Source organism: Glycine soja, chromosome 10, assembly GCF_004193775.1.
Source record: "Glycine soja cultivar W05 chromosome 10, ASM419377v2, whole genome shotgun sequence".
NCBI lineage: Eukaryota > Viridiplantae > Streptophyta > Magnoliopsida > Fabales > Fabaceae > Glycine > Glycine soja.
This window is the reverse complement of record NC_041011.1, coordinates 38,620,572-38,645,293: the sequence shown is the minus strand read 5'-3', so window position 1 is coordinate 38,645,293 and position 24,722 is coordinate 38,620,572. Positions and strand designations below refer to the sequence as shown.

At 29.6% G+C, this 24,722-nt stretch overlaps 1 protein-coding gene and 1 long non-coding RNA gene across 3 annotated transcripts; both read left to right on the top strand.

Moving 5' to 3' along the window:
- The first annotated feature begins 10,050 nt into the window (after positions 1-10,050).
- On the top strand, positions 10,051-12,786 carry LOC114369182. The gene is made up of 4 exons (XM_028326373.1): positions 10,051-10,485; positions 10,822-11,396; positions 11,543-12,058; positions 12,282-12,786. Exons 1-4 carry the CDS (start codon positions 10,254-10,256, stop codon positions 12,447-12,449), a joined length of 1,491 nt encoding a protein of 496 aa, XP_028182174.1. The 5' UTR covers positions 10,051-10,253; the 3' UTR covers positions 12,450-12,786.
- A 6,584-nt stretch (positions 12,787-19,370) lies between these two features.
- LOC114369498 lies at positions 19,371-21,693 on the top strand. Of its 2 annotated transcripts, XR_003657647.1 has the most exons (3): positions 19,371-19,541; positions 19,775-19,915; positions 20,372-21,693. It is a non-coding gene; the product is annotated as an uncharacterized LOC114369498 (long non-coding RNA). The 2 variants fall into 2 exon arrangements; XR_003657646.1 differs by lacking the exon at positions 20,372-21,693 and having other exon boundaries at positions 19,376-19,541; positions 19,775-20,108.
- The last annotated feature ends 3,029 nt before the right edge of the window (positions 21,694-24,722 follow it).

The window sequence follows — 24,722 nt, the reverse complement described above, 5'->3', positions numbered from 1 at the left end:
AGTGGAGAATCTTGGAATTGATCTTGGATTAGTGGGCTGAACCATAACGGAAATTCACTAGTCATAATTAGTGAAATTTTGGCTCTAAAATTTGGCTCCACAAATTCAATTTCAAATTCAAGTGAAATTTGAATTTCAATTCAAATTTCCCTCGAATTTTGTGTGACACTTAGGCTATAAATAGAGGTCATGTGTGTGCATTTTTTTCAACTTGGATTATTTGAAAATTAAACTTTAGATTTCAAAGCTCTTTTAGAGCACAAAATTTCGTGCTCTTCTCTTCCTCTCCCTTCATTCATCTCCTTCTTCCTCCAAGCTCTTATCCATGGCCTCCTATGGTGGTGAACTTCTAGACTCATCTTCTCCTTGAAGTGGTGTCTCCTTTCTCTCTTCCTTCTCCATTCCGCTGTCATTCATCTTCCAAGAAGCAAAGGAATCCATTGATGAAGAAAATCCTAGGCCTACAAGCTCCAATGGGGCTTACACCAATATTTTCATACCCTTATTTGATAAGTTTTTAATTTGATGATTAACGTGGATGTGAACTTTTTATCCACATGAACTCTTTTATGTTTATTGAATAAAATTTCTTTAATTAATTCTACATTTTCATGTATGATATTATATAAATATGTATGTCGGGTTAGAGGGTGTCAGAGCTCCTTTCTCTAACTACTTTACAATAAATACAAGTGTAAATTAATTAAAGATAAAAAGACAAATTAAGATATAATTGATAAAAGATTATTTAACGTGATCTTGAACTTTGCATATGACAAATAAATAGGAACAAAAATTCTCACAAAAATCGACAATTAAAATGGAATGGAGGGAATAACTGATAATAATAAATTTATAACTTTTTTAAAATTATCATTGTCATTAATATTTCTTTCTCTTTTAATGATTTGTCAATACATTCTCTTTCTTTTTTTAACAAGAAATATTTTTAGCCTAAAAATAATAGAAACATGATAGATTGAGTCTTATAAAAAAAGAACAAACATTATTTTAAACTTGAGTCTTATCAATAGGAACCAATGAAGTATAATTTAATATTGTCTAGGTACACAAACTATTGTGTTGACACAAAATCCAACCATGTACATTTACTTTAGTTCTCTTTTTTTTAATTATATATAACTAACATATTAATTTAAATTTTTGACTCTTGATTAAAACTCTAAGGCATTTCTTTTTGTTTTGATTCTTTCATATATCCATTATAGGATTAGTCTTTAATTTTAAAGATTAATCACACTTGAATTTTTTTCCTCTTTAAAAATGTACTGCGTGAGTATTAAACTGAAGTCTCTTTAACCTTTATCAATTTCCCCCCCTCATACTTACTCTCTTTTCCTAGTTGATTTTCTCTTCATACCCTCGCACTATAAGCTTAACAAAATAATTAATGACATTTTCCCCCTAAAAGTGTCAAAATTACATGCCCGAAAAGTGTGTGCTTGGATACAATCTTCCAAGACTATGTAAAATAATAAACTGGTTGAATACTTGAATGATCATGTACGTTTAAACAGGTGAATTTTATATGATTATTAGTATAAAATTAGAATTTTAAGCTTTGGAAAGCTTAAAAGGTGTTTGTAAATCAGTTCAACCAATTTGGAGGGTGAAATTATAAGTCAGCCAACCTTTATGTGTTCGTTAAAATTATACGATAATGATAATAAGGTCGATAAGGATTTTCAGAAATTATCAATTGTATTTTTTTATTTGTAAGAATTAAAAATAATTACTTGAGTTAATCAATTGAGTTAGATTTTATGTATGTTAAAGGCATGAATCAGTGATGACAAAGTTGTGTTATTCCTAAAAGTATTTTTTTTATTGGCAAAAAAAGATTAAATTAAATTAACATGGTATAAGCGATACCCCAACAACAATACATCATGTAAAGTTCTGGAAAGGAAAAATTGGTTTACATCATATTTATCATACTATATATATATAAAAAAAATCTAAAGGAACAAATATATAGTCATAGATTAAGGAGAAAATACATGCATAAAAGTAGCATTAAGTGATATTAAGTATTTTGTTATTATGCGGTGTATGTGGCTACATGACACTTTTTTTTTATAGTGCTTTGAGATTTAAGTCGTGATCAATAACGAATTATGTTAAGTTAATTAGTTTTCCAAAAAGAAAAAACGTCAAGTTAATTAATGCACAACGTACAACAAAAATTTAATTTTGTACTTGGACATATTTAAGCATGTGATTTATTTATTTTTTATGTTGAACTCACTTGTTTAATTAATTTAACTCATTCATATGAAAAAGTTAAAGAAACGAGTTCTCTCAAAATTAAAGAAACGAATTAGCTAAGTCAACCCAAGTTACCTAACTTCCATTATTAGACTAAAGTGGTCCAATACAAATGTACCTAAACTCGTGGATATGAGTAACTCCCTCCCAATTCAGAATATTACACTAATAATAACGAATAACTTAAATATTCTTTTAGGAAATAAAACCACAAGATCTAGATTTTGGAAAGTAATCAAAAAGTAAAAATTCCGGATGAAATTATAAAGTTAGTTCTTGGATGGGAAAACAAATGAAGCGTGCGTTGCCCCATATTATATATATATATATATATATATATATATATATATATATATATATATATATATATATATATATTAAATTGACATTTTTTTGTTTACTTATTTTTTCTTATCATTATTCTACTTTTTTTGTTTACTTATTAAACACCATTGTAAAGCATTTTGACAGTTTTTAACTATAAATTAAATCTCTGCAAAACATTATTAAATAATTAAAAATTAATGTAACATCATTATTTAACGGTGATATTTGACCATAAGACCAAAAAATTAACAGGACAAAATTCAACAACTAAGACAAATCAAAATTTTGATTAAGAACTAAAAACAAAAATCCAAATGATTGTTTGTATCATAGTTGTAACATATATTAGAATATACAATATTACTGAATTATATATTAAAATATATTAGAATAAAATAAAATGCAAATTGTAGCATAGTTGTTTGTATCGGTGCATAACAAAACAATATTTTTTGTTGGTATGAATATCATCGGAGAACACAAAGATATATTCAGTTTGAAGATTGAAGATTGTGAAAAAATAAAAATTGCAAGAAAAGTAGACACTTGAAACTGAAACAAGAAGAGAGTGTAACAAAAGATGACCCATGTGGAATGAAAAGAAAGGAAATAATATCAAAATATTTACATATGTTTCACCATGTTTTCACACTAGTGAGTTTTATTTCTGTTAAAATGGAGAAAACAAGTTTTTGTGTTTTTAGAATTGGACTGTTTTTTTTTAAAAAATATATATTTTAACACTATTTTCTGATTTTTAGTGAAAATAGAAAAAAAAAACTGGCAAACCAAACATCATTTTACTAAAAAGAAAACAATGTGATTGTTCCCAACACACACTTACCAACCTTAAAAAATTACTGTCATGAGTCTGTCTGAAACCAATAACAATCGATAGCTATACCCAACAATGGAAAAGCAACAACAAATCAAAGATTTTTCAAAAATCACACATATAGAGAATTTGGAAATCTCATAGTGGGGATGAGGGACACTTCACTATCTCTCGACCCCTCTTTTTGCAGCAGACACACGGAACATTACCTTTCAAAACGCACTGTTTTCTTAACAAAATGATACTCTTAAATATTTTCATTGCAAGTCCTTTTATCTCTATTTTCACATAAGTCCCTTCTTCCATAAAAGTATATCTATCACCAATTATCGTTTTTTCATGTAACCGGCTACACTAGTTACATTTGCTCCTCACCCTTGTACGTACCATTTTTCATATTGAATCGAGCAATTATGCTTATCTATCGTCTCTTTGTAAGCGTTAATAGCGTAGATTATATTTCTCACAAAAAGTAGGGTAGATTATACCTCACGCATGCCTTGTGACTTATATTGTTTTTATTTTGTCTTTATTTGTACGTTCTTTCGATATATCCATTAACAATCTGCTTAGAAGTTTGCAAAAATTTCATGTTAGATTGGCATAAATATTTTAACACGAAATAAAAATGCCACATATTGGGAATAGTCAGTTTTAGGCTTCTTCGTTTTGAACAGTTGAGCATATAAACTATGATAACTAATTAACTAGATAAATTTGAGTCTTTATTGTTTATTTTATACATCTTAAATTATATTGTAATTTGCTTCATTATTTTAAGATCCATTGAAATAATAATTACACCATTCTACGGTTTCCTGTTTTAATTAATTATTAACATAACAAAATTAAATATTAATTAAAAATAATAATAAAACATTTTTTTAAAAATTAAATTACTAATTTAATCTCTAAAATTAACAAAATGCCTAATTATTTCCTAAAATTATAAACTATCAATTTAGTACTTCCATTTATTGTTGTCACTATCACCCTTAAAAAAACTGGGTTGTGTCAGCTAGCAATAAGTACACATGTGACTCAGACCAGATAAACGAAATGCTCTTTTCCTTAATCTAATGACCAACACGGAGGAGGAGCAATCTGGGTCATGGCTGAATGAAAAATCATGACCATTCATGGTGCTTCTCAACCAATTTGGTTATTTTGTGAATCTTTTTTCCTATGCTGCATTCGTAAAGACATCAACCTCAACAGTATCGTATGTTTTCTTTTTTTCTCACATAATTTAACCATGCAAATTATTAATAATATTATTATTCCAATAATATTTTGTTACTTTAATCATGCATAGTTGACTTTATATTTAGGGTGCATTAGCTTAGAAATTCAAAAGATTTTAAAAGTTTTTTTTTATAAAGAAGTGTCGTGATATTCCATCAAGATTCTTAAATAGTATAAATAAGTCATGTGGTATTTAATTAAGATTTTTATCGAGGACAAAAAAATTCGGTGATATTCAATTAGAATTTTTTATAAAAATATAAAATTTTTGATAAATTATTTTTTAAGAAGGGTTTTGATGAATTTCATTGTACTTTTTAATATAAAACATTTATTAAACAATCCAAACTTTTTTTCTCTCATAACACACATATCATCTCCTCTCTTTAATATTCTTCAAAATACATGTGTCATATATGTTTCTTCTATTATTTCTGAATAAATTAAAAATGTCAAATATACTCATTCCCTCTACACTTTCCTGTTTATTTTCTAAATTAATATTTGTATCATGTACTAAGGCTAATTATATCATCCTAATTATGCCCCTCACCCTGCTTATTGCAATATTTTCGTGATTGTCACCCTTAATTTCGTCATCCATATAATTCACTAACCCTTCTACAAATTTTTCCACCCTCACCACTCCCTTCTACCTCATTTAAAAATGTCATTGGATTTATCATAAAATAATTACAATAATAAAAAAAATCAACATATAATTTTAAATTTATTGTTCAAATTCAAAAGTGAGAATGAAAAAATGTTATTGCAAGAAGGATTAGTATGAAGGACATAAAGCTATAATCAATTTAACTATTAAAAGATTGAAAAATTATATTGGTTTTATTTTTTTTATCCAAACCTCATAATTTCTTATTATTTTTTTCTTACTTTGACAATTTTGAATGTATTTTTAAAAATTCACTGAATCCTTTCAAATCATATAAATTTATTAAAAAAATTCAAATATTTTAAATTCTTATAATATAAATTCATTAAAATCCAAACTATTATAAAAATCTTGTAAAAAAATCTAATAAGTCATAATATTCTCAAATAATCTTTAAAATTCACACGACTTTTTTATGCTAAAATAATCTTTTAAAGTCTTAATCCAATAGAGGCCTTAGACACTTTTTTAATGTGCTAACTCAATGTTACTAAGTGTAAGATAACACTAACTAGCGAAGGGACTAAAATTGTTGATGATTTACTATCTTAGAAGCTATTATGGCATTTTGTTAATTTCAAGGATTAGTTTAACTTCGTTTTGAGTTATGGGCTTGCCCTAACCCAACATCTGTATAGGTTTTACAATTAAGGAATTACTAGCAAGCCACCTTATTTCATTCTTTTACACCCCTTGAACAGGATGCCGAATAATGCGCAGTAACTTTTTAATAAGTTTATAGCAGGATAATAACATATTTTGCTCGAACGGATGCCCTTCAAGTTCAGCGTATCTCAAGTGCAAAGAGACAACTATTGTTATTACTTGCTTGAAAGAGGCAACAACGTACAACACCTTGTCATGTGCATAAAATGGTCCAATATAACACCTCTAGCAATCTTTTTCATGATTGTGGTGAAACTACTCTTTGTTACTTCTGATTTTTCAATTATTCACTGTTATTTTTTGCTGCTAGAATCGTTTCTCTATGGTATCTAAACACGCATTTAAAAAGTTATTGCAGCTCATTTTTCTACGTAAGCATGACATAGTACGCATCTCAGCAGACCAAGTTTTTTTTTCTACACATCTATTTATAATATATAAAAGTCGAGTTCCTTATTATCACGCTTACACGTCAATACAATTAATGATTTGAAGAAAGGAAAACATTTTTCTTTTGTGTCTATCACTTCTCTTTTCCTTCTCCTTTTTTCAATTACTCACAATATAAAACTCTATACCAAAAGAGTAAATATATTATCCTTACTTTATTATTAATTATAAATTTTGTTTAAATAATAGTTTTGTATAATTCATCAATATATATTTCTTTACACATTAGAATGTAATAAAAAATATTATATTTTCACATCTCCTTTTTTAATCGATTATTTTCAGAAATAAAGTTATTAGAATTATTTTGCGGACAAACACAGCCTCAAAAAAAATATTTTTTCTTTTCTTACTACTCTCTTCTTTTCTTTATATATATATATATATATATATAATTCAACCAAAACAATATGAATAACTAGATAAATGGATGATTAAATTGTACTTAATGTTTATATTAAACGATTGTCATATGTCATTTCACTATGGAAATTGAAATTATTTTTTTAAATTTAATTTTTTATATTAAGTTTTAAATATATATATATATATATATATATATATATATATATATAATCTTTAAATAACATTTAAATAAAATATTGATCCATAATTTTCTATCTCTTTATTTTTATATGAGCATGTTTATTTAATTTGATGTTTATTTATTTATTTGAGATGTTTCTTTACTATCTTAAGTATTATTTTCAATTCAAATTATTTAATAAATAAATAATTTTAATTCAATTAAGTCTATATCATGCTATTTGCTTACAATAATTTTTTTTATATTTTATTTAATATTATAATTTTAATTTACTAATAATTATATTTTAATAATTTTTTTCAGATAAGTATTCAATCAACACGACTTCAAGTATGATTTTGCAAAGTTCAGGACACAGTAAAATGAACTTTCTTCTTTTATTTTATTTTATTATACACATTTTGTAACATTCAACAAACAAAATGGTTAGTTTATTCTAATTCTTTGATTGTAGTTAAAAAATTATAAATTTTATTCTAAATAACTACTTTGCACAAAAAAATGGAGCAACATCAAATAAAAGAACTATCTTCTTCATGTCTGCCAACATTAATCTTACAAGAGAGTGTAAAAAAATATAAGATTTTTGCAATATATAACATTCATGAAATGGGTATCAGAATCACAGGTATGCTAACCTACCATGACCTTCATATTCATAATATTCAATCATACTTGATTTTTTTTTTTAGTTTTAACATATATAAAATAATAGGATAATGTGTTTCCAATTCATGCAATAGTTAATGAGATCGACAATATGTTTGGTGGTTGAAATTATGTTGCATGTGAGAGATACCAAAAGAAAGTTACAAAAGAAGAAAATCAATACACTATTCGTAGAGAATGCAAACAACCATTCAAGTACCCAACAACAAGGTTTAATATTTGTATATAATGAATTTTTTTTTATAACATAATTAAATAAATATTACAATTTTTAAAATCTTTTTTAGGTTCAAGATAGCAACATTCACAATGTTCGATCGAGATGTACAACAAATTCTAAATACAACATCATATGAACTCCTTCACACCCAAAATGCAAATAAGGTTGACATACCCTGAATGTTATATACCCTTTGCAAGCACACTTTTAATTTTGAAATCAAGCTCACAACTTAAAGGAAGGATTTCAAACCTATGTCATCACAAGGACTTTTATCCCCAAAAATATCATTTAGCATGATCCTCTACTCAAAGAACTTAAACAAGTAACCATATTTATAATTTATTTACATTTTTACTTCTTGTACAAAATATTAATAGTTTTGTCCACTAATTAATATTTGTATTAAAAAAAAGGAGTCAACTTCACCACAACAAATATAATCAAATGAGTGAGATGAAGAACTAACTATAAGTCAAAGCCCAAAGCTACAATCATCTAACAAGTCAAAAGGTGCATCTTCATCATCTAATGAAGAAGTTTATCAAATCTTACAAAGTCTATTAAGAAAAAAGGAAACAAACTGTCACAAGTCAAACTCCAAAGATACAATTATCTAAGAAGTCAAAAGATGTATCTTTATCATCAAAAGAAGAAGAAAGTCCATTGAAGAAAAATGCAAAAAAATAATTTGTCATGAGTAAAAGCAAGGCTACAAGCATCCGAGAAGTCAAAAGATGCATCTTCATCATCAAATGAAGTTTATTCAATCTCAGAAAAAAGTTTAAAAAGGAGCACACCAAATAAAATAATTCAACAATAGGTCACCAACAAAAGGAAATAAATTCAAAAAATCTATTTAAATGAACAATTTTCGATGTTTATTTGTATCATTTTTATGTGTGTTACCATTATGATTGACTATTTTTCCTTCATTAAATATATTTTGTTGGTTGTTTTATTATGTCAATTTTACTTTATTCTTATATTGTTTTTTTTAATTTATACACAATATTTACTTTTATTTTCATGTTAATCAACTTTAGTTGAGTGATCAACCTCTAATTTTGAAATATTTCCTTATAAATATATTGATAAATAAAAAATATCTTAATTTATACGTAATTTTTTATGTCCTTTAACAAAAAATAATATAAAATATCATTAACAATTATATTTTTAAATTTAATTTATCAAATAAATAATTTATTTAAATATTCTTTTAATTATTTATAAACCCGCGCAACACCTAGTTATTTTTCTAGTTATCATTATTCCATCTTCTCAAATAAGGATAAAGTGAGTTAAAGATGCCAAAACTCAGAGACAGGGCTATAAATGAAAACAATAAAACCAATTACTTAAATAGCCTTTTCGCCATGAGAAGTTCAGGTGCCTAAACTCTAATTTCATTGATATTAAGGTCCTTCTAAATATTCTATCCCTTTCTTATTCTTAATCTTGGTTTTTAATAAACCAAGTTTAAACGATTTTTAATTGCTTTTGTTGAATTGTTAGGGACCTGAACTTCTAAGTAAATTATATACTGAGCTTGCGGTTTGGACATGTTTCATCGAGCAAGGCCGTGTGTACTGTACACATACATTTTATACTCTTTTTTCTAGCTTCATGGTTCATTCTTCCTAAGAATGTTGGTTAACATTTGTTCAAATAATAAAAAAAAAAAAATGTTGGTTAACACTAATATTTTATCATGGCAATTAAATGATTTTGGCACCTTCTTTGATTGAAAGGTTGCTCTAGATACAACAAAAACTGGCTAATTGACGTAAACAGAAACAGAGATTCTTCATTCCAATTTTGATAACTGGTGTGACTGTCGAATTAGAAGAGACAAAAGTGGAATGAATATTTAGTTAAGAAACAGCAGAAGTAAAATTGATTACGGTGCATTTTACCATAATCATGGCTGTAATTCTGTAAAGGAGTACCAGCAGCCACATAAGGACTAAATTGCAATTTTCAATGTACACATTCCAAATCCATCCAACAGGTTTCCAATAAAACATCAAAACCGTTTATTATGATATAAGCATATCAGACGGTAACAAATGATGCATCACCAGTGTGCCATGTTAGTTGGACTTCACCGTAGCTTCCTTCATCTGCAGTTATAACTTTCTCATTAATGAGTGTGAAGTTACCTATTCATTGAGTACTAACAAAACAAAATACAATAAATTTGGTAAAGGGCAGTGGCACTTTAAAGGGAAGAAAGCACCACCTGAAACCAGAAGGGGAAAGTGCTCCTAACATTAGATTAGACCCTCTACCATGTTCCTCTGCCTCTGAAGTCTGAACCTCCCCAGGAATGGCAATGGAGAAGACAACATTGTTTGTGTTGCTGCTGAATGTGCTTCTTGTGTTCAGTGCCTCTCTTGTGTCCGCAGAGCAACAAAGTCATGCCTCAGCTGTAGGGGACCCAGGAATGCAAAGAGATGGTTTAAGGGTGGCCTTTGAAGCTTGGAACTTCTGCAATGAAGTTGGTCAAGAAGCTCCTCACATGGGTAGTCCAAGAGCTGCTGATTGTTTTGATCTTTCAGGTAAGCCAAAAACCACTTGACACAAAAACATATATAGTCCTCTAAATTTTTATATTAGTCCAGTTTATCACATATTTATTCCTCAATGTCGGGTCACATATATAATTTACATAGATATAAGGTTGGTCTAGTGGTTGAAAGGAGGGAAGAGAGGTCACAGGTTCGAATCCGTCCAATTTACATCTCTAATAATAACTAACAAACTAACATTTGATGATAAAAAAACATTAAATATGTTATGTCCACTTCATATTCTATAATTTCCAACATATTTTAGTTTTTTTTTTTTAAATTGGCATTGTGTTTTCTTTTGTTGAGAGTTGTTGTGATGACCAGGTTCTCTGACTCACAAGGTCACAGAAGCTGATAACAGACTTGGGGTGGGGGACTCATTTCCTGGTATAAATCCAGAAAATATCAACAACACAGACCTTTATGTAATTGAAAAGGAATTGTATTTGGGTTCTCTATGTGAAGTTGCAGACACCCCAAGGCCCTGGCAGTTTTGGATGGTAATGCTGAAAAATGGAAACTATGACACCAGGTCTGGGTTATGTCCTCAGGACGGGAAAAAGGTACCCCCTTTTAGCCCGGGAAGGTTTCCTTGTTTTGGACAAGGGTGCATGAACCAACCCATCTTGTGTCATCAATGGACGCAGCTCAAAGATGGCACAATGCAAGGGGGGTTCAGTGGTACTTATGATTTGGATTCTGGTTGTGGAGGTGAACAGGATGGTGTGTCTTACTATGAGGTAGTTTGGGAGAAGAAAGTTAATGTTGGGAGTTGGATGTTCAAACACAAATTAAGGACTTCAAAGAAGTACCCTTGGTTGATGTTGTACCTTAGAGCTGATGCAACCAAAGGATTCTCTGGAGGTTACCATTATGACACAAGGGGAATGCTAAAAACTGTGAGTCCAAGTCCAAAACTTCCATTTCTGTTTAATTAATAGTTAAATGAGTGAGCCACACATACATATGGCTTAATTTCCTTCAATGCACTAGTTTGATTTGCCATAATTAACCATTTGGGGTAATTCATGATTCATTGATTCAGCTTCCAGAATCACCAAATTTCAAGGTGAAGTTGAGCTTGGACATCAAAAAGGGGGGAGGTGGCAAGAGCCAATTCTACCTTTTAGACATTGGAAGCTGTTGGAAGAACAATGGTGCTCCTTGTGATGGAGATGTACTAACTGATGTCACTAGATATAGTGAGATGATCATAAACCCTGAAACCCCGGCTTGGTGCAGCCCCAAAGGCTTGGCTAACTGTCCACCATTTCATATCACTCCAGACAACAAAAAATTCTTCAGAAATGACACAGCCAATTTCCCCTACTCAGCATATCACTATTACTGTGCTCCTGGGAATGCTCATCACTTGGAGCAACCAGTGAGCACTTGTGATCCTTATAGTAATCCTCAAGCACAAGAGATAGTTCAGTTGCTTCCTCACCCTATTTGGGGTCAGTATGGCTATCCCACCAAAAAAGGTGATGGTTGGGTGGGGGATGCAAGGACTTGGGAGCTTGATGTTGGAGGGCTATCAAGTAGACTATACTTTTATCAGGTCAATAATTGAACTACTACTACTGTACTATTGGAATCTCATGATGAGTCATCACACATTTTAATTTAGGCAAATGATAAACAGGGATGTGTAAATTATACTCTTCATGATGCTTTTCTGCGCTCTTATGATTTTTACTATAAATATTTTTTTTAATTATGCAACGAGTGTCTTAAAACACTCGTTAGGACGATCTTTTAATTTATCTTGTGATGTGGTGCAGGATCCAGGCACTTCTCCTGCCAAGAGAATATGGACATCTATTGATTCTGGTACTGAGATATTTGTTAGTGACAAAGATGAAGTAGCAGAGTGGACTCTTAGTGACTTTGACGTCATTCTAACACAATCAGGGACCAACTTGATGAACAAGGCTGAGAGAAAGAAGTAAGGAATATTGACGATGGACTAAACTTTTGGGATTTTAGATAGTCCACGAAGTAAAGGCTTCTAAATCCTAGGGGTGGTAGAGGTTACCGACATTTACATGAAAATAAACTTCATTGGTCAAACCCTGATCATAGGATTTTGTGCATTTTTGGATTGTAATTTTCACATTCCAAATCTTTGTTTGGAGATTGTGAATGTTACACCCACAAAAATAACGTCAAAATCATGGAGTAAATATGGAAAAGAGTTATTTTATTTTCAGTTGGGTCAAATAATTGTTTGTAAACTATAATTTGAACATATCCGTAAAGTAAAATGATTTCAATAACTTTCTCTAATTCTAACTCATCCGTAGTAACCTTTTAATTAAACTTACCGGTGAAGTAGAAAGAGGCACCACAAGGCACAATAAATTCAGTTTTGAAGTTGAGTGGTTATAGCACGTGTTTGATTAGTGTTCTTAAAAATAGTTTATAGTCATTTAAAATCCAGCAATTATATATGTTGCAATAAGAAAAATACATTGTAACAAAAAATAAATTATGCAATGGGCTGTTGTGGGGTTGGGAGTTAGATTCCAGAACTTGAACCTGAATCTAATTTTAAATCTGAACCCAAATTGGATTCCAATGCAAAATGGACTCCCCATCAAAGTTGAGTTGGAATCCGATAGATATCCACAGGTTTAGATTTACTTGTTTGTCATACCTAAGGCCTTGCGCTTCAATCAACTACCCACGATGGATCATCTTCAAGTTAAAAAATGTTAAACAAGTTATCTTAGTCATACCTAATGTTATCGAATAATAACCATTTAATCCTTTAGATTACAAAAATAAAGACTGAAATGATCAACATTAGATAATTTTAAAGACTAAAATAACATTTTTATCATTTTAGATATTAAATTATCTTGTGTCTATAATTTTAAGAACTAATTTTGTACATTACTCATTAAATTTATGTTTAAGCAAGATTTTCTAGTTATTAATATTTGTTTTAGATTTATTAAAGGATTATTTAATCATTTTTAGATTATTACTTTGTTATAGTAGAAAATTTAAGTGAACTAAATTTGAACAATCGTCAAGATAAGAGTAGGTTTTAATATTCAAAAAACACTTATAAATCACTTATTAGTACGTAATAAGGTCTTCAAAATTGTGAGTACCTTAAATCCAACCCAATATGCTGGTGCTCAACTTGAGCGTTGAACATAAATCAACTTTGTGTTTTTTCTTTTTTCACGACAAAATGGTGCAGATATTCCACAAGAAATTTAATTCGCTGCCTGTTCTATTGAAAAAAAATATGCACCTTTTACAAAATATCGGTGCATAACTTGAGTGGGATGGGGACCTACCATGTGTGTGTTTGGCACCTAACTTGTTAGGTTGTAACCATCTTGTTCATTGTTTAACACAAGATCACATGTGATCCATTGGATGCGGCATTTGGTAATACGTTGGTATATATGTTTGTTGAGCCAGACCTATATATATCGCTACAAACAAACAAGACCTACAGATTTTCCTGCATAGCTGCTTTATTATTGTTTTGAATGCTTGCTAAATGTTGAGCTTAGGAAATTCGTTTATACTTAGTGCAAGTATTAAACATAATAATGTGTGATAGGAATATATTGATGATAATGATGAATACTATTACTATGAAATGGAGCGCGCCAATTAGGTGATGATCATAGTCGTGAAAATTGACTTTGGGTATTGGATTTAGAATTTGCATCCTAGGGGAGCAGATATGGTATTTTGATTAGTTCTTTATCTTGATCGTAGCAAATATGATAAATAAATTTGTATGTCTGGGTATCCCAAACTCTCTTTAATGGGAAAGATGTATTTTGATTGGATATAAATACGAATATAAATATTATTTAAATTATTTAAAGAAAAATGAATATCAAATTATATTTATATCTATACTCATATTCTTCATATTACATCTTTTTTGTCACAACATATATAAAAGATTTTATTGTTATAATTTTTTAAAATATACATTTAAAAATACAATTGAATTCTTATTTTTTAATTTTAATTTATTTGTTATTTGTTATATTTATATATAGTTTGAATTAAAATATAATTAAAAAATTATATAATTTATTTAAAAATATATAAATAAATTAAAATTATAAAAAAGAATGTTGTGATGTACAAGAATCCGATGAGTATTAAAATTTTAAACTCGTCTCTTTTATACCTTTACTCGTATCTGTCTCGTTTTTTGTGGGGATGGAGACAAGAAGGGTTAAACCAATCCCTAACTTGTCCCATTGTCATCCCTAGACCTTAGCCTAATTAATTTCCAAAATTTTCATGCTTGTTCCATCCATTCATATTAAATGAGAAAAATAATATATTTAATATCTACGAAATTTAAAAAGAATTTAATACTTTCTCTATCTAATATATTAGAGAATTAATAGAAATATGTAAAATTATTTGTCCAAATATTCATATGCAGTGCCTAATAATAATCAGGATAAATAGTCATTTTTGTTCCTAAATGTATAGAGTGCTAAAAAATTCATCCTCGAAAGATGAAAATTAAAATTTTAGTCCCCAAAAGTAAAAAAAAATGCAACAAATTCATTCAACCGTTAACTTTCGTCCATTACAATTAGTGAAAGAGCCTATGTGACACATTTAGGGATGAATTTGTCAGGACTCTACCCATTTAAGGACGAAAATAACTATTTATCCAAAATATAATTAATCTCCATCTTTCTCCCTTTTTTAATCCTTGCAAGCATAATGTTACAACAAACATTTAAAAAATAAGAAAGCAAACATAAGTTAGAATAAACATAATAATAAGTATAATATTGATTAATAAACATAATTTGTTCGTTACTCTGAAGTTTCTATTGTAACAACATTATGTAGTGATAAAATCAAGTTGGGTCTCATATTTTTGTAAGGATTAACTTAATGACTATGCATTTTTGTTTGAGTCTCATTTTGGTAAGATACTACCACATTAGAAATTTCAGAGCAATAGACATATTATGCTTATTAATCAATATTATGCTTATTATTATATTTGTTCTAACTTATGCTTGCTTTCTTATTTTTTTAAGTGTTTATTATAATATTATGTTTGCAACGATTAAAAAAGGGAAAAGATGAAGATTAAATTATATTTTTGGTAAATAACCATTTTTGTCCCTGAATGTGTCACATAGACTTTTTCATTAATGATAACGAACAAAAGTTAATGAATGGATAGATTTGTTGCACTTTTTTACTCATCACTCTATACCTTCAAAGATAAAAATGACTATTTATCATAATAATAATAATAAAATGGATCAATGATCGTTGGGTGATTTTATTTGGTGTATTTAGCAGCCTATGGGCCTTTGCCAGATGGTTTTAGTACAGGGGAGTTGCTAGGTGCACCCAACAAAATTGCTGGTGCACCCAACAATTATGTGATAAGACAAAACTGCCCTTGTTTAAAAAAAGCAATTTTGAAACCTTTTTCTGTGAATTCCTGCGGAAGAAGTTCTTCCACAGGAAGCCACGGAAGAAGGTTCTTCCGCTGTTGTTATTTTCAACTGCGAAAGAACCTTCTTCCATGAGTTAATTTGTTTTTTTGGTTTTTAAATTTTTGGATTATTTTGTATTTTACTATTACAAAATTTAATGCATATTTAATTCAGGTTATTATTATAAAATAAAAAATATTTATTTAATATATATTAAATTTTGTAATAGTAAAAAAATTGTGATAGTAAATAATTTTTATTTTTAAAAAAATATACAAATTAAATATTTTTTTATTTAATTTGGGTTATCATTATAAAATTTAATGTATATTTAATTTGGATTACTATTACAAAATTTAATGCATTAAATATTTTTGTAAATGTAACCCGAATTAATGCATTAAATATATTTTATTTAATTCGGGTTATTATTACAAAATTTAATGCATTAAATATTTTTGTAATAATAACCTGAATTAAATATGTATTAAATATTTTTTATTTAATTCGAGTTACTATTACAAAGTTTAATACATGTTTAATTCGGATTACTGTTATAAAATAAAAAATATTTATTTAATATATATGAAATTTTGTAATAGTAAAAAATTTGTGATAATAAATATTTTTTATTTTAAAAAAATATATATACAAATTAAATAATTCGTATGATTTATATTAAATTTAATTATCATAAAATTTATTATTTAAATTTACATGCGCATTAAATATTCATTAAAAATTGTAGTGATATGTATAGTAACATGATTAATTTTATAAGATAATTGGTTCATTATCACAGTTGGTTATAACATTGTGCTAATAACCTATATATTGTTTAATTTGTATATTTTTTAAAAATAAAAAATATTAACCATCACAAATTTTTTTACTGTTAAAAATTTAATATATATTAAATAAATATTTTTTATTTTGTAATAATAACTCGAATTAAATATGCACTAAATTTTGTAATAGTAATCCGAATTAAATAAAAAATATTTAATGCATATTTAATTCTGGTTACTATTACAAAAATATTTCATGCATTAAATTTTATAATAGTAACCCAAATTAAATAAAAAATATTTAATGCATTAATTTGGGTTCCTATTACAAAAATATTTAATGCATTAAATTTTGCAATAATAATCCAAATTAAGGATACATTAAGTTTTGTAATAGTAACCCAGATTAAATAAAATATATTTAATCCGTATATTTTTTAAAATATAAAAATATTTATTGTCTCAAATTTTTTACTATTACAAAATTTAATATATATTAAATAAATATTTTTTATTTTGTAATAATAACCCAAATTAAATATGCACTAAATTTTATAATAGTAACCCGAATTAAATAAAAAATATTTAATGCATATTTAATTATGATTATTATTACAAAAATATTTAATGCATTAAACTTTATAATAGTAATCCAAATTAAATAAAAAATATTTAATGCTTTAATTCGGATTAGTATTGCAAAAATATTTAATGCATTAAATTTTATAATTGTAATCCAAATTAAGTATACATTAAATTTTGTAATAGTAGTCTAGATTAAATAAAAAATATTTAATCCGTATATTCTTTTAAAAGTAAAAAATATTTACTTTCACAAATTTTTTTACTATTACAAAATTTAATATATATTAAATAAATATTTTTTATTTTGTAATAATAACTCGAATTAAATATGCACTAAATTTTGTAATAGTAAAATACAAAATACAAAATAACATAGGCAAATACAAAATAATACAAAAATTTAAAAACCAAAAAAATAAATTAACTCATGGAAGAAGATTCTTCCGTGACTTCCTACGAAAGAAGTTCAAGAAGTTCTTCCGCGAGATGGCACGGAAAAAGGTTCTCCCGCAGTCAATGTTACAACTGTGGAAAAACCTTCTTCCGTGCGATCTCACGGAAGAACCTTATTCTTCCGTGGCTTCCTGTAGAAGAAGTTCTTCCGTGAGATGGCACGGAAGAAGGTTCTTCCACAATTACAACGGTGGAAGAACCTTCTTCCGCGGAAATGTTAAGGAGTATTTTGGGAATTCTAAAAAATTGCTTGGTGCACCAGCAATCTTGCTGGGTGCCCCTAGCAATTCCCTTAGTACAGCCACCTATCTTTGGGCCTTTGCTCCAAAAACACTGCTGATCATGGCTGGTCGAGTGCAGTAAAGAGATTATGGTTTGTTTTTGTTGGATGTAGAAAGAAGATGAAAGAAAAGAATGTCAAAATAAAATAAAATAAAATAAGGAAAACAATTATCTTTACCTTCTATTATTTAAATGAAGTGAAAAATGATAAAAATATATATTTTTCTTTGATGGGAAAGAAAAGTAAAAAAAATTATAATTGTGTTAAATAATTTTTTTTAATATAATAGTGAGTAAATACCTTTTTTTCAATTGTTTTAACAAATATTTTCTCCATCTAGAAAGATAAAAAAAAGTTGTAGGCCCCACGATTTTTTTATTCTCCGTTTTTTAATCAAACAAGAAATAAGTTATAAAAAATGTCAAAAGTCAAACAATAAATAATATAATTTTTTTAGGTTTAATTATTTAGGTGATCCCAAACTATTTAAGAATTTTTAAGAAGATCTCTAAACTATTTCTTAATTGGGTCCTGATCATATATTTTTTCTAGTGGTTTTTAAAATGGTCACAAATTAACATTTTCAAACGATTTCAAGATGCTTGTAAGGAGGGAAAAAAAGAATATTTTATGCAAGACAAAAACTTTAGGAATTGGTTTAGTTTGCCAAATTTTTTTGATAATCATATTACAGGTATAAAATTCACAAATTTTATCGATGATTTTATTTTTTATTAGTAAATAAACTGATATTTTAAATGAAATATTCTTTTTCAATTATATATTTTTATTCACAAGAATATAAAACTTTATTTATTCTAATAAGCCTGATGAAACCAACCTGTCTGTAATCTAATCCTAGTAAAATATTTATTTTTCTAAATAATTCCTTTATTAGCCTTCTGCTTGTCTTATCCATTAATTGTCATTTTCAATAACAAATTTATTAAGTTAGGAATACATTTTTTTAATGTAGTACAACATAATTGCGCATCCCTTACAAACAGAGTCAAAATTTCAGAGAAATAATCAAATAGTACTAAACTTAAATGCTGATGCACGTACAAATTAGGCTAGCAAAAGGAAAGCAGTACCACAGTACTACAAACTAAAACATAGCACCAGCAGTACACTTAACATCTCACATTCCAGAAGTTGTTGTTTATTGTTTTAATTAAACTATGACACTTTGAGCTAGCTATTAGTACACTAGTACCCCATAAGTGAAAGTAGTACACCAAAATTTTCATAGTACAGACATCATTCATGGACTGCAAAGTACAAAACATTCATCCCTCTGCGACCAAATATAATAAGGATCGGATTTAACCATGCTTGCACTCAAGACTCAGAGTGCATTTTGTGTTTAATTAATCTAATAAAATAACCCAAATTTCGAATGGGGTAATCCTTCCGAGTTCTGAGAATGAGATGTTGCTAAATGTTTCAGATGTTGTCGACAAGTATGAGGTAATAGTTAGAGACAGGACAAAGCAGGGGAACAGGCAGAGCATGGATGGAGCTATCAACACAATATTGTCAAGAAAGTGAGAAAGTGAGAGGAGAAATCTGTTGTGGTTCTGCTCATGCACTGCCTCTTCCCTGGCTTTGTCTCTATTTCTAATTCTCCTTTCCTTATTCCCCTTTTCCTCATTTATTTTTTTTATTTATTGAGTATGATCTGTTTTCAAATGTGTTCATAGGTTCAACTTATTAGGGCACTACGAACATACTCTGGGCATTGAAAACTGGTTTGTCCCTCGAACATTTTCCGCACCATATGGTCCCACATTCTTAGATGCCTAATCATTGGAAAAGGCTACTTTGGCTCTACTTGATGAATTGTATGGCTGGGATTTTTTTCCCTTTGCTTGTAGAATCCTCTCAAAATTTATTTAACCATTGTGTACTCATTTACATGTCAGTCAATATTAAATGAGATGTGATACACATACAATAATTTGTATGACATCATTTTTTGTATTTATTTCTTTTCATCATATCATTTTTTTAAATCTCAAAATTCTCTGTTTTCTCTTAGTTGTTCAAATTATTATTCAAGTAACCTTTTTAACTCGTTACTACTACTATTATTATTATAGGTGTGAAGTATCCACTTTCCAACTACGATTTTTTACCCACAAATTTGAACTCATAATCTTGCTTAAAGGATCCTATTCTAGATTCACTCAGATGAACGTAAAGTTGATGTTGCTATCCCTTTGGGGACATAAGATAAAATTGGAACATACACCAACTACTACGAAAGATGTCTTATTATGTTAGCTTGTATCTTTCAGCGAGAAAGTCCTCTAAGGACATCTATGTAAGGATTAAGGACACCCCAGTCTAGTACTCGAGTCTTTTCCGGAAGTAAGCCAATCTAATTGCTTATTCTCTAATAACTACCACTCTGTTTGATGCAGCATTTTACAAATTCTACAACTGCCTTCTCATTTCCATAGTTACTTCTGAGCCATAAAAAAATCTATCGCTGTCTGGCTGAGTTTATTTACTGTATTGTTTGTTTGTTACTATTTTATGATCAATTATTGCTTTTGTTGTCTGAAACTTGTTCTACCAACATGAGAGAAAGATAAGTTGAAATTTGCAGCACGAACAAGAAAGTGTGATACTGTGATCTGATACACCCGGAGTGACCATGCATTAAGTTTTTTTCGGTTTGTGACATATCAAACAAGTTTTTAATTTTTCTTAGTGATTAAAAGATTAGGAATTAGGATGTTACTTGCCAAAAAACAAAGCAAAAAAACATTTTGAAAGAAAAGTACGAAGAGAGTGAAAGATTACAGAATATCACAGGTTAACCGAGTTTTGTTTTGCTGGAATGACATGCTGGATGATCACATTGAACAGATTACAGATTCACCAACCAAAGCTATGAATGCCATTAAAAGACAAGGGAAGCACAGAGAACAAACACACTTGTAACTAGGAGAAAGATAAGAACATTATTTTATTCAACAACAAAGAAGGGACCTCCGGACTTACATGCGGGTATCTTAATCAGACAAGCACAAGGACTCGGTTGAATCAATTAGGACACAAGTATGAGCTTCTCTCACAGCAAGTTTATGGTCCAATTTTCCAGACTCAATGAATTTAAATCCTCCAAAAGAAACACATAATGCTCTTGAACATCCCCTGCACTCTTTTGTCCTCCAATCATGGCTGCAACAACCTCCCACCGTTTCAGGTGGTTCTCGTCTACCACGGCTAAAGCGAGCTCAAACAACTTGTTCTCCTTCCAACTCCACCCACACAAACCCTTATGAAAATCATCCATGTCACTAGTTCTGGATGACATCTTCAGAGGACTATGAGGATTTACCATAATTCATTTACATTATGGTACTTTTGAAAGGCTATTCATATCTCACAAAAATTGCTTATTCCTTGGGGCAGTCATGCCTGCAATCAATGACCTGCAAAATTGCCTTGTCTTTCGTTTCATTACAAAGGGTACATGAGATTAATTATAATTTCAACTTATGATGATAATAAAAGGTTGATTCGTATGTGCTGAAAGAATTAGTATCTCCATTTTATTTTATTAAATAGAGACAAAATGAAGTACCTAACTATTCATTTCTTGCAAGAATTAGTATCTCCATTTTATTTTATTTTGTTTTGTTTTTTCCAATTCTAATTTGCCGCACTTGATGTCATGTGGAGCTAGCCGGCTTCATGTGGAGACATATTAACTGGAACATGTAAGAAGAAAGGTAAGAAATCGACTGCATATTTTCTATCCATGTTTTTCTTTCTTTTCTAAATTTCAACATTTTATGTTGCAAGGATAGTAGGAGAATTTGGTGGTTAAGATTGAACATTGCTTGAATCTTGACCTTTCTGTAAGATTCAAAATGATTCGATGCCTCACCTATTGGTATGAGGTCGTTTTTGATGATTTACATGATCAAAGGTTAAGATGTTGAAAGCAAAAGAAGTAAGCGAGTAGAACATAAGGAGAACCAGGTAGTTTGTTGGTTTGAGGGAGAGTCATAAGGGTTGAAGTGAGTGATAAGGATGTATGAGTTCGAAACCATTTACTAATATAAAATACTAATTATTAATATTTGCTTATAGAAAAAGGATTGATATTTTTTAACCACAAGGCAACATAAGTGATAACGCGTTTTGACCTCAAATCCCTAGACATCGTTAGGATTTTCGTATCCAAGATATTGTCCGCTTAGTGGGGGGCTTGTTCTGGTAGCTACAAAGTCCAACATCGCTTAAGAATCAAGGCTAGGGTCATTTATAAACACTCTTTCCTCTCAGCCATTGAGGTGTCTTTTACAAGGATAAAACTGTGACGATCATCAAGCACCTAAGCGGATAATATCTCAGATATAACACGACCCTAATGATACCTGTGGACCTAAGGTCGGAACAATAAGCATAAGTGATCATGAGAAGGTAAGCTAAGATATTTTTTTATTATATGTTCAATTTGATACCTATGGATAAGTCATGTTTTAGAATATAATTTTGTGTTGGCCAAGTGGCCTCAATAACTTAAGAGGGGGGCGGGGTGAATTAAGTTTTAAAATTTTCTCACTAACAAACTTTAACCCCCTTACTATAGACATATGATAGGCTCATAATACAGAAGAAGAAGAAACAATCAATTTAATAATATTCTTTTAACTACCAAGACAAAGTAATCTGCAATAAAATAACTGAGATAAGGGAAGAGAGAAATGCAAACTCAATTTATACTGGTTTGGCCACTTCCCGTGCCTACGTTCAGTCCTCAAGCAACCCACTTGAGATTTTCCACTATCTCTGTAAATCCTTTACAGATTTTGAACACACCTTGGGATCTCTCTTCCTTGTGTTCAGGATTCTCACAAGTCAAGAGACGAACAATCTCTTGATCACAACAATGTTTTAAAATGTACAAAAGAATTTCTCTCTTTTAGAGATGATAATACAAATTGAAGATCTTAGAAGAATACTCAATTGATTTGCAAGTATTTGGCCAATAGTTGTTTAGAGAACATTTAACAATTAAGTTCTCTTAGAACATCTCTCTCTTACTTTTCAAAGTCAGACACACACATATAGGCCCATTGTGCCTTTTCAAAATGGTTTGAAGAGATGCGTCTTTTCAAAAAGTTTTTATGAAGTTTTCTCATTGGTAATCGATTACATGATTCTGGTAATTGATTACACAGTTATATTTCTGAAGAGTCATGACTTTTCAAAGGTTTTTTGAAATCTCTTCACTGGTAATCGATTACAGGATTTTGGTAATCGATTACATAGATCAAAATTCAAACAGTTTTGTGCTGTTAGTAAAAAATATCTTCACAAACTCTCTGACAATCGATTACCAGTTCAAAAATATCTTTTTGAACCGATTTAACCTTTGATAAAAGAGTGTTTGATACTAAAGATGTTGAGGCCAAACTAAAGCAATCAAATTGAGATTCTTTAAACAAATTTAATAAACTCTTATCTTAGATGATGCAATCCTATCCCGCAAGGGCATTGGGTAGAAGACTCCAAGTAGATTGGGCTAGAGATCCAAGGGTAGGCCCTAGGGTTCTCATGAGCCTTAGGGTAGATTTTGAGCCCATGGGCTAAGTATGAGCCCGCTTATCTTTGTAAATATTAGAATAGGTTTTTCCTTCGTTTGGGCCTTGTATTTTGGCCATTCTAGTAGTATAGGGTTTTAGCCTTGTATTTCAGGGCATTTTGAGTAGTCTTTGTAGTAAGGACCTTTTTTTGTATTTTCATGTTTTTTGTCATGGGGGTGAGCTTAGCTATTATAGGGGGTGTGTAGCTAAGTTCTAGCTTCTCATCTCAAGGAGGTGAGCTTAGCTATTAGAATTATAGGAGGTGAGCTCACCCCCATGACAAAAAACATGAAAATACAAAAAAAGGTCCTTACTACAAAGACTACTCAAAATGCCCCGAAATACAAGGCTAAAACCCTATATTACTAGAATGGCCAAAATACAAGGCCCAAACGAAGGAAAAACCTATTCTAATATTTACAAAGATAAGCGGGCTCATACTTAGCCCATGGGCTCGAAATCTACCCTAAGGCTCATGAGAACCCTAGGGCCTTGTCGCAACCTACCCTTCGGCGGGAGGGCGACGCGTGACTCGCGGGATGCGTGTTCCACGAAAGGAATACGCGCGGAGTCGCCACCAACGTTTATTTGAGGAAAACGTCAGAAAAACCGGAAAAGACGCGATCTACGAACTTTTAAGTGAAAGGTTCGGGAGTTGTATTTACGCACGGGGAAGGTATTAGCACCCCACACGTCCGTCCCAAGGGACGGCAGCCTTTAATCGAATGTGCAAACGTGACTTTGATTTTTACGTTCCCTTTTATGTCCTTATATCCTTTTTATATTTTTCCTTTTTTTGTGGTCGACAAGGGTGTTTCCCTTTGCTCCTACGTATTCCTTAATTTGGGATGAGAAAATCAGACCTACGTAGTTCTTTCTTATCAAGCGATTCTTTTTTACTTAAGTGGTGATCATTTTAAGGCGTTGGACCTTAAAAATGATCCATTTTACTTAGTGAGAAATTGAAATGACAAACTTCAAAAGCCTATTTTTGTGGACGAGCTTGACTAGGCGAATTGATTTTAGGCCTTAGTTTCACTTT

Bases quoted from the DNA above. Each gene is read 5' to 3' on its own strand.
- LOC114369182 (XM_028326373.1), top strand. From the start codon at position 10,254: ATGGCAATGGAGAAGACAACATTGTTTGTGTTGCTGCTGAATGTGCTT. The intron at 10,486-10,821 runs GTAAGCCAAAAA...TGTGATGACCAG, and splicing joins TGATTGTTTTGATCTTTCAG to GTTCTCTGACTCACAAGGTC. The intron at 12,059-12,281 runs GTCAATAATTGA...GATGTGGTGCAG, and splicing joins GTAGACTATACTTTTATCAG to GATCCAGGCACTTCTCCTGC.